At 35.0% G+C, this 16,222-nt stretch overlaps 1 protein-coding gene across 1 annotated transcript in view; it reads right to left on the bottom strand.

Moving 5' to 3' along the window:
* LRRC7 (leucine rich repeat containing 7) overlaps nucleotides 1-16,222 on the bottom strand; it is a 444,758-nt gene that overhangs the window by 27,934 nt on the left and 400,602 nt on the right. Inside the window, exon 25 of the mRNA XM_040987263.1 lies at nucleotides 8,123-8,215. Coding sequence (XP_040843197.1) covers nucleotides 8,123-8,215 — 93 coding nt within the window. The remainder of the gene's footprint in view (nucleotides 1-8,122; nucleotides 8,216-16,222) is intronic.

Here is a 16,222-nt window from a genome sequence, read left to right as displayed (position 1 = left end):
CTCTTCAAATAAACAAACTGTTCTCAGTATTCCTCAATAAAAAAAGGGGAAAATTAAAAAAATATGTTATGAGTTTTCTTTTGACACTTTAATATTTAGTAAAGCTCTAAAGGAGTTGCTTACTTCCTAGTAACGGATGTTCTTGGTTATGAGGATATGGGTTATGCCCCATTATGGGGTTTACAATCAGGTTTCAACAACCATGTACTTCTAAATATTTGTGGAAAATGAAATTAAAAATAAAGTACATTTTCTTGTAAGTTTTTGAGGATTCCTCCTAGCAAATTTTCTAAAACATTATATTGAAGGAAAACAGAATGCATTACTAAAACTAATTTCTGATTACTAAAAATCTGATATCTTCCAGGACACACTGTGGGATAAGCCTTCTAAGCACGAATTGGTGTAATTTCTTTCATTCTTTTTTCTCCCCTCATGCTTTCAAGTCACATGGTAATGAATCTTGAACAACTCATTTGCAGAAAACCATCATCTCAAGTCTGCATTGAGAGAATATGGCTTAAAGCAAATCCAAAGACTGAAGTTCCACGGTATGTTTTTTCCTGATGGTGACATGTTGATGATTCAAGATTATAGTGTATATTTTGCTTTCTAGTGATTCTTGGCAAGTCAGTATCAGAAGCCTATACCCTCCAGCCCGAAAAAAAAGTTCAGGATAGAAGGGGAAAAAAGTGGATGATGGCGAGATACATATTTTAAACATTTATATATATTTTAATATAGGAAGAATGTGTCTTTATTTTTAAAACCGATTTGTTTTACTTGAAAGTCATAGTTACAGAAAGATGGAGAGCCAGAGAAAGAGAGATCTTCCATCTGCTGATTCCCTCTCCAAATGGCCACAATGGCTAGAGCTGGGCTGACCTGAAGCTAGGAGCCAGAAACTTCTTTCAGGTTTCCAAAGTGGCTGCAGGGGTTATGGTCTTAGGCCATTTTCCTCTGCTTCCTATGGCTGTTAGCAAGGTGCTTGACTGAAAGTGGAGCAGCTGGGACTGCAACTGATGCTCGTTTAGGATCTTTTTACTGTAAGCAGAATTTCAGCTTGCTATACCGGCCCCTGATACTGATATTTTAAATATATATCCCTAATATATAAAGTTAGATAATACTGCTATAGGGAGAACTGGAAAGTAGAGCCTTTAATTTATTTTTTGCTTTGATTTGGGTCTATTAATTTGATTTCATAAGATATCCCAGACTTTTAATTGGTTACATAACTCTCAAACAAGAAACTTGAATCAAGAGGTCTCCGGAATATCTTCCAAAACAGTGGTAGTAACCTGAAAATTGAATATGAAAGATTTCATAAAGTCAGATCTAACTGACTTTCAGGTAGATTAGCTGAAATTAACTTTCTCATTGTGGACTTGTTAATTTCTTTTTAGTAGTTAAATATTATCTATAAACTGATTTTTAACACTTTTGTATTTTGAGGAGTGTTAGGCGTTTCACAACACAAATTGGAGTAAAGTGTTTAAATCCATCTCACACTCTTGTTTTTCTTGCTTATTTTGTTCTGTAAGTGGCTAGATTGGCACAGCACAGAGAACATAAATTATATATAACTAATCACAAACATAGGTGGCAATTCACTTGGGCTTTAAACGTGCTGAAAAAATACTAAATGTGGCAAAATATCAAACATGATGCTAGTTTTAAGGGTTTTTCTAAGTAGATTGAATTAAAATGCCCCAATTACTGTGTTTTAAAAAAATGATATTTGTTAATCATCTTCTTTTTTCACATGTATCAATCAGTGTAATTTTCCTGAAGTAATAAGCTTGACTTGACAATGCCTATTTGTTTTTATAGGATAAGATCCATGCTGACTTGGATGCTATGAGGTCTAGACACTGACATTTTCCAGTTGTATGAATAAAGCATAGTGCTAAGCCTTTCAAAAACTTTTATGTAAGTGGTCTTACCTGCAGGAATCTTTCTGAGAGGAGATTGTAAAGACTTTCTGTTTCTCAATAAATTCAGGCTTTGTTGCCCCAATACTTTTATATATTTAAAAATATTTCTACTTGATTATTGCTAATCATCCTTGCCTATATTCGCATGAAACTATTGTCTTCTTGCTTTTTATTTGTTACATTTCTTATTTCCTGACACATGAAGCCCTTTATTGTAAACTAAAAATATATCATCTCAAAAACTAAAGAGAATGATGATGGAAAGAGCAGGAGGAAGGGTGGAAGGAGAGAGGAGCAGGGAGGGAGGGATATAGAAGGGGAACATCATTATAGTCATAGAATTGTATCATGATAATTGCATCATAAACTGTATTGAATCTGTTAAAAACTAACTGAAGACAAGGAAATGCAAAACACAAAAAAATCCTCATATCTCATTTTTGACATCTCTAAACAATTAGCATGCTAAACCTCATTAGAGTGTACAGCTAAAGTAATCAGTTGTTCTCTAAAATAACTTGCGCTTCAAATCCATCTTAAAAAAATCCAGTTTTATGTGTGAAATAAGATCTGCTTTAAGCCTTATCTACATTTAGCATGGAGTATCATCTATAAATAATGTGAGAGCTGTCCCTTTTTCCTGAATGTTATTTTTATGTGGTTCATAGATTGGCCAAACTTCATTGAATTTTAGTATTTCTTGAATTAGAATTAAAGATGAGACAATGCAGACATCTTATTTCTTAGAAAATAAATTAAAAACATATAAAGAAAAGTGTATTTGATAAACAGTTGTACAAAATAAAGGAAATGTGCTATGTACACTTCCATATTTAGAGAGTAAATATAAATCTCCATATTTACAGAGTCAATGTAAATCACATGTTATGAGGGGTTTCTATTCTTGTTCTTCATATCCATGGATGAAAACTGTAAGGAAATAGAAATAGGATGTGTGTCTTCTGCTTAGGTCAAAAGAAGATATTTTGGAATCTTTGCTTATGAATCACCCAAGGTCACGATTTTGAACAACAGTGTAAAGTTATTCTTGTGTAGTTTTGAATTTGGCATTGCCATATAGCCCTCTGGGAGTTGTTTTCTCGGGGATAGGTATCAAATGAAGACTTTGAATCTGTATGTCTAACAATCCTCAATTTAAATCAGCTAGAAGTTTTTATTGGGTGTCACACCCATATTTACACAAAGAAAAAAAATGCCCTGTTGTTTCCTAGATGTTGAAGGAGTGATCAAAAGATATGTCTTGTAGGTTATTTGATCATTTGAATGCAATAATTTAAAATAAATAAGTTCTAACAACTTATTCTGAAATTTTAGTTGATTGGTGACTAAGTTTTAGGTAGCCATGCTCCCAACATTCTCTATGGTTTGGGGTTTTGCCTGTACCACAGGAATTTAAGGCATTTAAAAAAAGATGTGAAAAAGAAGAAACCACTATTTTTGTATTTACAGTTAGATTTTTCAACATGTAGGAAATAGGGGTGAGTTCTCCAGTAACAGGTGAGTTTATATGTGATTAGTGATTTTTTTTTTTTTTTTTTTGGTATCAAGGCCCTGGTGTGTATGCTTCCGCTGTCCAGTCACTTGAGGATACACTGGCTCTAGAATATAGCTTTCATTCATGATTCTATGACTGCATAATTATTATTTATGTGATGGCTCAATGCAAAACTTTTATAGAATATAGAAAAAGAGACTGTATGCCTTGTAAAAATGACTTTAAAATCCAGTTGTTTAGTTCTATTTCCTCAAATGATGCAAGAACCTTACTAGCCCCTGATTGACAAGTTTGTGAATACCTCATTAAAAATTCTTTCATTTGCAGAATGGTGGGTTGCCTTTTTAAATCCTGCAACAGCATCGTGTCATTCATCTAGTAATCTAACTTCTTCATTCTAAAAATACCCTGTGGAAATTCTACTGGAAAATTCTCTGAATTTCACATTCATACATTATTATTTTGTGTTTAAATATAGACAAAGAATATTGTGGTGTTCTCCACTGGTAGAATCACTGCTGAAATGATACCTTGGCTCATGAGTTATATAATTGCATAGCAAGCTGCTGTGTACAGTGTGTTCCTAATTATTGAGATTCAATAGAGAATACATGCTGACTTCCAAGGACTTGTTGAAGCAAAAATCTAGATTGTTCCTAATTAGAAGACTGTGTAATATTTTCAGTATTAGAATATCATATCAGTTTCAACTCTACAGGGTATAAATTTGTCATGTGGCTCTTCTGCTAAGTGACATTTGCAGATGGAGTTATATGCTGCATTGCTTATTAAGAAAGAAGCAGATGGGTCAGATCAATGCGGTTTCAAATCTTCTCTGCCACAGATCATCTAAATGACCTTGGGCAAGTTAATTCATCCCAGTGGGACTCAGTAGAATGGAGGAATGGTAACATTACTCAAATAATAGAAGTTATGACAGTCATGTAAGTTCATAGAGTCTTACACATTGCCCAACACATAGTAGATATGCAATAAAAGACTATTTTCTTTTTTTAGTATCAGATTTGTTGCATTAAAATCTTTCACTATTCTGCACCTAGCCATATTGACAGCAATGTTTCTTCCTTGTAACAAGCCAGATGATGGCTTTCATCCATTTTATTGGAGGGCAGAGAAAAGCATTACATCGGGTAGATTCCATCCAGTGTTGTACCACTTTGTCTTTAAACTATATAAAGAGCAGTTTTTACTTGGCGAAGAACTCAGAAATAATGACCTCCACGGTGAGTGAATTGTTTTTCAACTACTGAATATTGTTGATAGTATCAACTGCAGGGCTAATTACACTCTGCTTGTTTAACCTTGGGGGAACATATTTGATTAGGACTTCTTTGTGTCTGAGAAGGGAGTTAAATTTGCTGCCTTTCCTGCCAGATGCTCTTGTAAGCTCTCACATGCTGGTATGAAATAGCCTGTCATATTCAAATCCGGAACCCTTATCAACGCCTCCCACCTGTCGCAAGAGTTTTCCTGCAACAATCTCACATTACTTGAAAATTTATGCAAGATATTCTGTTAGATTAAAAACACAGCTTACTTTTGCCATTGACCCGATCCTCAGTCTTTTGGGGTAATGACCTCAGATTTTCTCTGCTTGCTACAGTCAGTTTAGATGCTGTGGACATTGGTGCACAGCATTTTGCTGAAATAGTGGTTTCTATAGACAATAATGAAGAGAATGAAGCTAATATATGCGTGCATATGTACTAATATATGCAGTATGTATTCTATATGTATGCTACATATAATATATGTGTATACTAGAGTATTGAAGTATGCTTTTTATACTAAAGTATAGAAAGAACTCAGTTCTTAGGTGTTTAGATGTTTGTGGATGCTTAGAATCTTGAGTGACAAAGCATTCAAACATCACTGAACAGTAAGAGAGACAATACAGTGTGCTTTTAAGAACATTTCTAAGCCATGAGCTTGTTTACTGGCAGACACCACATAGTATGCTGTATTACAATTTGAATTTCTGTGTGACTAGAATCCGTATGAGCATCTGCCTCTTACTCCTATAGTATCTGTTGAATCTAATAATTTATTCAATTCTGCTGGTTGGTCTTGCACCCAGTTGTAAATTAGCTAAGTCATGAAAAATCAATATGTTTTTCAGCATTGGAGAGAGGAGTACTTTCAATATCTTATTGCTTTATATTTTGGCATAGGTATGGGTGTAGGCTTTTCTCTCAGTTTAATGCAACAACTACTAGAATGGGTTTCTGGGACTGAAGAAATACAACTAAGTGCCCAAGAGATGAATCCCTTTGTTCATGAGTGGATTAAAGTCATTTGTGAACTGTCAAAATCAGTGCCTTTGGATCCTCTGAACTCTTAACCAAGTTTCTACCACGTTTGTTAGGTTACCAAAAGCCTTAACAAGTTAAGAGCAGTTTTGACATTCTTCTGTAGATATGAAACTTCTGGTTATTATAATCAATTTTTGCAATAATAGAGTGGCAGTATGATCAGTTGGCAGGAAGAGATTTTGCAGGGAAGTTTTTTTTTTTATTGAAAACCTTGAACAATTCAAGTTCTACATCATACATTGAACCACAAGAGAAAATTTTAAGTGATAGACATAGCTGGGTCATATCAGTGTAATCAAAATATTACAAGTTGGAAATCAAACTAAATATTCAACATAGTGGAAGAATTACAGGCAATGGTTTGAAAGCCTCAGGTTCAGTTCTCACAGTTGAAAATAATAGAGGTGCAGCAATATTTTGCAATCTTGAATTTAGCAATTTGTTCATCCATAATTTAAAAATCCTTACAATCCTATACCTTCCAAAATATAACGAAAATATTTGTATGCTGGTGAGAAAGGAGAATAAAGCATGTCTTTTTGATTTCAACTATCTTAGAAAAAAAGTTATTAATTTTACATTGAAAGAATTTATGAAGATGTAAAGCCAGATACAAGAGGTGAAGATGAATGAAAACTAATAATTTTGAGTCAGAAAAATCACTATTGTGTATTTCTGAAAATTTGAACATTTGGTCTTTAAGATTTATTGATAACTCACGAAAGTTAATTAAACAGTTGGTCGGACATCACCAACGTGAAAAGCACCATGACGGGAAGTCAGGGTTGTATCAGGCCAATGCCAGGAGCCAGCAACATGAGACTAGTCTGCCACATGGGTGGCTGGTGTCAAAGCACTTGGACTGTCATGTGCTGTCTTCTCAGGCGCATTAGAAGAACCTGGATCAGTAGTGGGGCCTTTGGACTCAACTCAGCACTCATATCAGATGTGGAAGTTCCAAGTGGCAGCTTATCTTTGTGTTACAATGCAGGCGTCCAGACATTTTAATTTTACTAAATCAATAATTATCCTCAATATCACTTCAAAATGAAAGGGTAGTAGTTACTGATACACAGATGTTTCTACCTAGAATTCCCCCCTTGATTTAGGGCTACTTCAGATTCATTCCTTTTATATGAATAGCTAAATCAGATTGTTGACCAAAGGAGTTTCGATCTGTGCTTACCAGAGATTTTTCTTAACCCTTTCCTAATGGAGGCTACTTCAGGAAGTTCATGGAAAACGAGATTACACGTTTATGGAAAAAAAATTTTAAATCCATGTATACTATCTAAATAAGATGTTTTCTGTGAGGCCTTTGAAGTCCTACAATGTAATAGTGTGGACAACTTTTCCATTCATTTTAGTTGCTTCTCCTGTTCTCCAGAAAGGAAAGGAGTATATTCAGGAATAGTTGAAAAAGATTACCAGGGATAAAAAAATACAGTATTAGAAATTATGTTTCAGCCTGTAGAAGCACTTAAGTTTTTTCAAAACAGATCTCATAATTAGAAAATGATTTTTTAAAATAATTATTGATGAGTTGTAAAAGGGTTTGATTAAAGTTGTGACTCAGTACACAGAGAGCCTTTGGCAGTTGAACTCACATGTGATTTCTTATACAATTTCTTCATCTTCAAAAAGGTCTATGGCTACATTGCAGTTACATTTGATGAGGTTAAAAGTAGACAATCTTGGTTATCATTAAGTTATAGTTAAGTGATTCAAAGCTGAGTATGTTAGACACTGATGACAGCAGGGAAGGCTTTATGGCACAGATAAACATTTTTTAAAATCAAAATGTTGTGTGGCCCACACCAGGAACAAGGCATGCTGCATTTGGACATGAGCGGCAGAACGAGTGTCCAGGAAGTGGTTGAGTTCAGAGCTGAGGGAGATATCCCTTTTATACTAATGTTTGATAAGCAGAGCTAAGCACAAGAGGATCTTACTGCCTGCTATTTGAAACTCTGATTTTCTCAAAAATGTGCTTTCTGTTGCTTTTTCAGTTCTACAATAATAATTGACGAAATCCTTTACAATCCTGATCAGTTGAAAAGACATCAGCATGTTTGATCCAGCATTGAGTCTGTTATGAAAAAATATTTCCTTAAATAAAGGATTTATAAGTAAGACATTGAAAAGAATTTGTTAGAAATTCCCCCTACATTTTCTTATAAATATATACAACCATGAAGTTAAAAAAGCTTCAGTTACAAAAATTTTAAACATACAGTTTTCTTTTTAAGTAAAAGTGCTCATTTTCTGTAACATTTGTTATTGCAGAAGACAGTATTTTTCTCATTAAAATTGACAATAAAGAATTCATGTCTTACCTTGTCGGAAGGTTTGAATGGATTTCCTTGTCCACTAATTCCACCACTGATACTAAATCCAAGGCCAGGATTCTTTTCTATTCTCACACAAAACTATATAGAAAAGATATTAAAAGGTAATCAAATAGCCATCAAAGCTAAATCATTTTCAAATAATTTCTCAGTAAATTGTTAATGGTAGCCTATGTTGACTTGCACATGGATGATGGTATAAACTCGGACGAAATGTCTTGTATCTCTGTAGGGATCTATCATGATTTGAAATTACCTGAGCAAGCATGCATTAGTAAATGCATACTTGTTACTATGTACACGATAAAACTTTTGGTAGGAGAGAGGGATGAAAATTTTGGCAGCAGATGCTAAGTTACAGTTAGCTAGGAGAGGGAAGTTTCCATCTTTTGCAACTGAGTGACCATGGGTGGCTACACACAATGATGATGTATTGTACAATATGAAAAAGCTGTAAGATTCTGAATGTTTACATTATGAAAAATGATAACTATTTTACAACATGGTTATGCTCATCCTGCTTTGAATATTGCACAATGTATACACATATGCATTTATGGAAGCATTCCATGGTATGGCAAACATGTGCTCAATCTTGTGGCAACCAAAACCAGGTTTGCTTTATAAACATTTAAAAGATTGTGCATTATCTTAAACACATTTTCAGACTGATTAGAAAAGGCTGTATAAATTAAGTGAAAAAATTTTCAAATGTAGAGTGAGGGAAAATAAGTCTATTTAAATAAGGAACTTCTGCTTTCTAGAAGAGTAATGCACGATCTGCTTAGTAAATAATTCTAATGTTTATGAACAGCAGAGCTTTTAATTTGAGAACTAGACCATGGCACCAGTGAGAGTGAAAACAGGAATTAAGTGTTCAGTGAAAAGACTTGCAAGTCTGACAGCAACTTCTAGAACAGAAGTTAGGGGTCTCAGAAAAAAGTGAATTAGTATGAAGAGATCAAGTTAAGATACTGTGAGTCACTGTGACAGGGAGTGACCAAAAACAAAAAAAAAAAATGGTCAGGACTGTGAGGACTATATGTTGATTCTAGTGTTTTGTGTTATCTGCACAATATTCCAGTTCATCAATAAAAGCTGATTAAACAGAAGAGCTTTGTATTTTAGAACTCGGTGGTAATGATGACATTGGGCATATGGTCCACCTTGACTTAGTCTGTTGTAAAGAATATAACAGATATAAAAGACAGAAAGGGTGGATTAACAATTCATTTGGAGGGAAATTAGTACTAGAGATGAACTGGAGAAATGAAAACAAACTCAAGTAAGGATGCATTGTGAGCTGTGCTGACAATGCCAGTAATACACTTGAAGTGTGACAGGAAGACTCAAGTGATTTAAACACAGTATATATTGGTTACTCAGAGAAAAACTCTTTTATCATTTTTAACTATAGAAAAAGGGCTGGAACTAGGTAAACACGGAATTAACAGGTTGCAGGCAAAATATTAATAAGAATTAAGGGGAAAAAATCAAAAGGAACGCATGAGTATGTATCTTGTAGTCAGTGAAATACGCCAACTGTAAAAGGACAAACACCGTATGCTCTCTTTAATATAAGGCAACATTCACATATAACACAAACAAATAGACATTTAGGTGAAACATGTATATAAGTATATTCTCACAGATGAACTGTGTAATGAAGACTAGCATAATAGAAAGTAGAGAAGCACCATTCATCTTTAGTACTAAATAAAAGAAGGACTCAGTTACATATACCTCAATAAAATGAGGCTAGAGCTTCTTCCTTGTCTATAACTACAATGCCATGATGCACTTAAATAGCAGAATGTTAAACTTCCAATGGTTACTTAAGGAACTGTATTATAATAATAATACGGAAGAAAATGGTGGGAGGAGAAAAGGGAAGGAAAGGAGGAAATCTCTATACTATAAGGTGGAGATTAATAAAAATGATTTACCAGAAAAAAGAAAGGAAATCTAAATTGAATCTTACACTTGACTTCATTAGCAAATATCATGAGTCACTGGAATTTATATCAGTCAAGTTTGCCCCTTTAATGGAACCATCTTATTTCATAATAGTAAATATAATGTTTATTACATGACTCAATTGCAATGTAAAGGCAAAAATCCACCTACCCACTATTTTTTTTATGGTAGAATCATTATGAGTAGTTTGTAAATTCTGGATAAATGCAATTACCACAGTAGTCTGCCATAATTTTATTTTAAATATACATTTAATTATAACTGATTCAATTGAGTTAGATGTCTTAAAACTAGTTATCATTAGGTGGCAAAAACTTCAGTTTATAGCAGTTTGTGCAGCTCAGAGTTTATGGGTATGAACATGTAATAGCTTATAGTGCTGGAAGGAATATTTGGCCTTATTCAATGTACTAGTTTATTTTTTGTTGTTTATTAATTAGAAAATGAGAGCAATCAAATACTAAAATTGTTTTTTGTGTTTTCTCATTTATCCATGCAATTTTGATTAAATTATTTAGTTTGGGTTATATCTTTCTAATGTGTAAATGCTGAATGGCCCCAGTTTGTATGTGGAAGACATCTACAATCCTGATTGTGCAAGCTGCAATAAAATCTGAAAGGAAATAAATGCAACAGATTTCATTTGCAAAGAAAATTGTAAAGAGTAATTTCCAGTCATTTTTTTCAAGAGAGTGACTATATTTACTCAATATTACTATAAGTCTGGAGATCACTAAAAGTCTAAGGGAAACAAATTTCATATGTGACAAGTAGATAAAGAACTGTCTCGATATATTTCTTAATAATTGAAATAGTAAAATGACACTGTGATTTATAAATATGACAAACGTAAGTTCTGATCTGAAGCTAGACAACCCTTGGGCATGCTAAAGTAGGGCTAATAGGTTGTGTTGTGACTACTGAGTCTCATAAAGCATGTCAGACACAGTATTCATCTCATATATAAACAGATTCACCTGCCAAAGCAGCCATAAAACATAAGAGAACACTTCAACACAAGAAGCAGTCTGAAACTAAATAGAATTAGCTAAGGAGAAAGCATCTCCTTCAGCAAAAAGTCATGTCTAGCGGCTAGTGAACAGGTTATTTAACGAGAATTAGCATTGACTTTTTTTTTTTTTTTAGGAACTGATTTCAAATAATAAAAATTTTGGCAGAAGACATCAGAAACAGCCTGGCTATCAATGGTGACTTCTCCTAGAATCTACTTCAATCTTCTAACTCTATTTGATATTTCATGTCCATGTTAATCTTGTTCTATAAATACTGAGGTTACAGAGGGGCCTTGTTAACATCATGAACGGTAAAGTTATAATCTAAAATCTGTAGAAGGCAGTGTTCCGACTTGCTCCCATAAGACTCAGAGGAGTCTTCCCAATAGCAGAAACAAAGGAAATAGTTGTGTATGCAAGTATTGGGAGGATGTAATTCAGGCCTGGGGAGTAGTATTATGGATAGATAAATAGTGTTGCTTAATGAAATGACTTCCTACTGGCAATTTGCTTTCCTAGATAAAGCTGTGTATAGTTTTATGAGGATACCTGTTCATGTTGTCTAGTTATCTGAGAGGTCTTCAAAAATTTCGTGGAAAATGCATATGATGAAAAGAAAAACTTGTATGGAAGTTAATTTTTTAAATACAACAGATACCTTAAAATGAAATTTTGATCCATTGGAAGACTGTTCTGAAGCATCAAGAAGAAATCTTGTGAGAGTGTTTCATTTTGAGACAATGTATGGGCTTGAGCCCTCGGTACATTATCAAAGAGGTCTGTGAATATACAGTCATATATACTTGGAGTTTTGTCTACATAGGATAAAACTGAATTGTCTGAGATGAGGCAATGCAGCATACCCAGATGTACATGGAGGACATGGCCGTTCATTGGTGCCTGCAGAGTACATCTGCTATCACAGCAGAGGAAGGAGAACAGAATAAATCGGGTAACTACACCAGCCTAGTATTGACAGCAAATATCTGGGCGAATAGAGATTCTAGGGTGGACTGTGACAGCAAATGGATCTTGAAAGGATTTTCTTATCCTTGGGATGGCAAGATCGACAGCATTTCTGAACTATCAAAATCACTTGAGTGGAAACCTCAGAGCAAGCCCTATACTTGGGACAGTGGGATGACACCGGATGGCTGGCCATTCCCCATCCCTTGGTACTGGGGTGGCAGTGAGGCTGGGTGTGTCTTCTCCCCTAATTTCTCCTCTTTCCCTAGGAGCAGGAGGAAGGAAGAAAAAATGTGAAGACAATGGCCTCACTCACACTTCCCTGATCCTCCACCCTTCCCAGTCTGGTCAACTGTAGAAACATCATCAAAAATAAAAAATAAAATCAAAAAGCCTGAATTGTCTGAATTATCTCTTTATATCTACTTCATTATCTCTTCATTTATTACTGAGAAAAAAGGGTGACATTCAATTATAATTCAATCAACATTTGAGTAAATAAATACTTGAATGAGAGAATATGCAAGTGAAATCAAGGATACTTTCTGCTTTCTAGAAGAGTAATGAATCATCTGCTTAGTGAAATCATTTGTATAAACAGGAGCAGTTATATATCTAGTGGGACTTATGCAGAAGGAATTGGGGCTCCTTGATCAACAGTAAATAAGAATTACAAAGATGGCAGCAGCAGAGAATTAATGTGGGCGGCGGGGGGGGGGGGGACTTAGGGAACACAGGATCTTGCCAATGTAACTGCTGTTCTTTCCTGATCCATTTTTATTTAGACTTCTTCTAAATCAAGAAGCCTGTATTCCTTGTTCTCAATATTTTTTTTTTTTACCTGCATGAGCCCAACAAACGATCACCTTTTTGAGCTAAATTGCCAAGCATTATGAAATGGAACTGAGTTTCACTGCACTCAGTAGTCTGCTTTGTGCTGTGTATGGCATCTCCTTGCTCTCAAAAATGCTGAACCACTAGGCTTTTTCTCTATTCTACTTGAGTAAATTTAGAATTGTTGGTATGGATATTTCAGCAGCACTTCCCTTTTATGATTTTTTTTCAGTGTATCACTAGAAATGACTTATTTAGCTGATGTGTTTTGTTAAAATCCATGTAAGAAATTTGATTTTTGCAGTTGAATTGTTACTGTTCTCATATGAAACTCAGTGAATTCTTTAAATGTTTTTGACTTCTTTTCCTTTTATGCCTTGTTAAATGTGGAGAAGTCTTGCTTTAATACACACACACAGACACACACATTAGAGTTTCAAAAGAAATATAACTTAGGAGATTGAAAAATACATGTAATTTGTTCATTACTAGAAAAAGCTACATAAATCCCATCAACCTCTTTTTTTGTTTTTATGTTTTTATTTTTTACTCAATAGAAAAAGAAGGCTGGCACTGATAATCATGAAATTTCTTTCTTTATTTGAATTCTTAAACTCTTAGGCTTCCAGTTTCTTCTTCTTCTTCTTTTTTTTTTTCCCTAATTCTACCCTCTCATTAACCGCATTGCTCTGTGTGTGTAATAAACTTTGTTAATGTTGGTGCTGGAGGTAATGCTCTCAATTTACCAGAAGAGAAATACAACCTCAGAGTTTTAATGACTTTGTCAGGGACACAAGATTCACAAAAGTAAAATATAATGTACATAACACTAATCTTGAGATCTGGTGCTAGTACTCTTGAAAGACACACAGATCAATGAAGAAGTGGGGAGATGAGGAAGAGCGAAGTGGTGTGCCGAAAGATGCTGATGAGCTGGTGGCAATGGAAGTGTCCTGCTCTGCAGTGTTTGCAGATGTTTATGGTCCTGTTAGTTCCACAGTTTCAGTCTATTAGTGTGATGACACTGAGGGTGGGGTTAAAAGAGCTGTACATGATAATGGACCAGCAGAAATAGCCTCCAGCATGCCACTGTGCTGGACAATGTCACACTTGGCTGTGAAACATATCTGAAGAAAACTGTCTCAAAATTTACATGAATTTATAGATTTTCAGTAAATATCTATTTCATATGCAAGAAAATCAACAAGTTAGAATAGTTTTTTCCTTGGATACTGGCCTATAGTCTTGTGCTATACAATGTGTATTTGTTTGCAATGTGGGGATTAACATTAGCTGTTGAAGGATTCCACAGATTTTTTTATGTAAACTTTTTTTTTTAAAGATTTATTTTTATTATTTTTTCATTGGAAAGGCGGATATACAGAGAGGAGAGACAGAGAGGAAGATCTTCCGTCTGATGATTCACTCCCCAAGTGAGCGCAACGGCCCATGCTGTGCCGATCCAAAGCCAGGAGCCTCTTCCAGGTCTCCCACGCGGGTGCAGGGTCCCAAAGCTTTGGGCCATCCTCAACTGCTTTCCCAGGCCACAGGCAGGGAGCCGGAAGGGAAACGGGGCTGCCGGGATTAGAACCAGCGCCCATATGGGATCCCGGGCGTGCAAGGCGAGGACCTTTAACCACTTGCGCCATCGCGCCGGGCCCTAAACTTTTTATTTCTGTATTTTTAGGCAGAAAAAAATTAGAAGGTCAAAGAAATTATATTTAAGTTCTTTCTTAACATAATCATGGAAGACTTGCAATTTTTTTGTTTGACTTTCCTCTCACAGATATGAATCAAAAAGATTTCTAAGTTATAGTTTCCAGTTGGGCCCATTTAGCCACAAAGAATGCTAAGGGAAATGAGCGAATCCCAAAAGGTTAGATACCACATGTTTGCCTTAATTTAACCAGTAATTTTATTTGTTTGTTGGTTTATTTGTTTTTGAACCTGTCATTGATACTGTCTCAACCCATGTGTTGTGAAAAATTGAACTGGCACTACTTTTAACATATTGTTTACTCAATACTATGTCAATCAATTTCATAACATTGTAAATTGATGCTGATATTTTGTAGGGGCTTTTAACTGACTGGGACTTTACTCTGTTAGCTCTACCTTCAGACCAGAGAAGGTCTCCCCTAGAAACCACTGAACTTATCTGGACAATAAGATGCTGGACTCTATGCTAGGTATATGCTTGCAATGAATGAATCCCAATTGAACTTCAACTGTGATTATGCAGCAAGGTGGAGGAATCCACCATGGGGGTAGGGTTATGGGAGGGGTGGGGGGAATCCCAGTGCCTATAAAACTGTATCACATAATACAATGTTATTAACAATAAAAAAAAGAAAAAAAGATTTCTAAGTTATAATAATTATGTTCTTATAAATATCATGTTACTTTTAACTTAATAGGCATATAAATTTCAAAAATGAGCAATTTGTCAAACTATAAAATTTGCATATTTGGGGGGTGGCATTTGGTTGGTCTTTACAATTAGGACATTCAGAATAATTGCTTGCTTATAGTATACCAACTGCTTAGTCTTTGAAAACACAGCACTGATCTCAGTCTATTTTTAAACATATCAATTCTGATAGCATAAAATCAGATAGTAGCCTAGTAGGACTAGCTTCATCAGAGAAACGGGCTTGAACTATTATGTTTGTGGAATTTGTTACAAATTATTTTTTAAAAATTCCCTAAGAGTTTTTTTGGTAAAAGGATAGTTTAAAACTTTATTAACTTTTTAGACTCTTGGGGAAATTACAATCCCCACACCAATGTCTCATTAAGATACCTATCTAGTTTATTATGCTTTAAATCCAACACTTGGTGTAGGTCAAGTAAGGAAAGCGAGAGAATTATCTGAAAAAAGAGTATTTAAGTTGTAAATTTTCTGTTTTTCTCCCTGTTGCAGATTGTGTTGTCTGGCGCTGTGTTTAAGCGGACGTATGACAGAATTGTAGCACAGACTGACATTCCAGATGTGGAGACACAGTGCAGTATGCATCTATGCATCCAGACCAAAGGTGGACTCCTGGCAAGACTGTTGAATATAGCCTGACTGTAGGATGCTGGACTCTCGGATATTGTCGATTCCTATAATGTCATGAAACACTTCAATAGCGGAATGATGGACTTATGACTGTTCATGAAGGACTAACCATTGTAATACTAGAGGGCAAATCAGGGAGACAGGGGACTTGGGGAGGAGGGCAGGAAATTCCAGAGCCTTTGCAATTGTATCATAAAAAATAATATCTGAGAATCTGAAAATGACTAATACATAGTC

This window comes from Ochotona curzoniae, unplaced genomic scaffold, assembly GCF_017591425.1.
Source record: "Ochotona curzoniae isolate NIBS_2020 unplaced genomic scaffold, NIBS_Ocur_1.0 contig_4612, whole genome shotgun sequence".
Lineage (NCBI taxonomy): Eukaryota > Metazoa > Chordata > Mammalia > Lagomorpha > Ochotonidae > Ochotona > Ochotona curzoniae.
The sequence above is the reverse complement of the archived record's forward strand: the minus strand, read 5'-3'. Positions and strand labels throughout refer to the sequence as shown.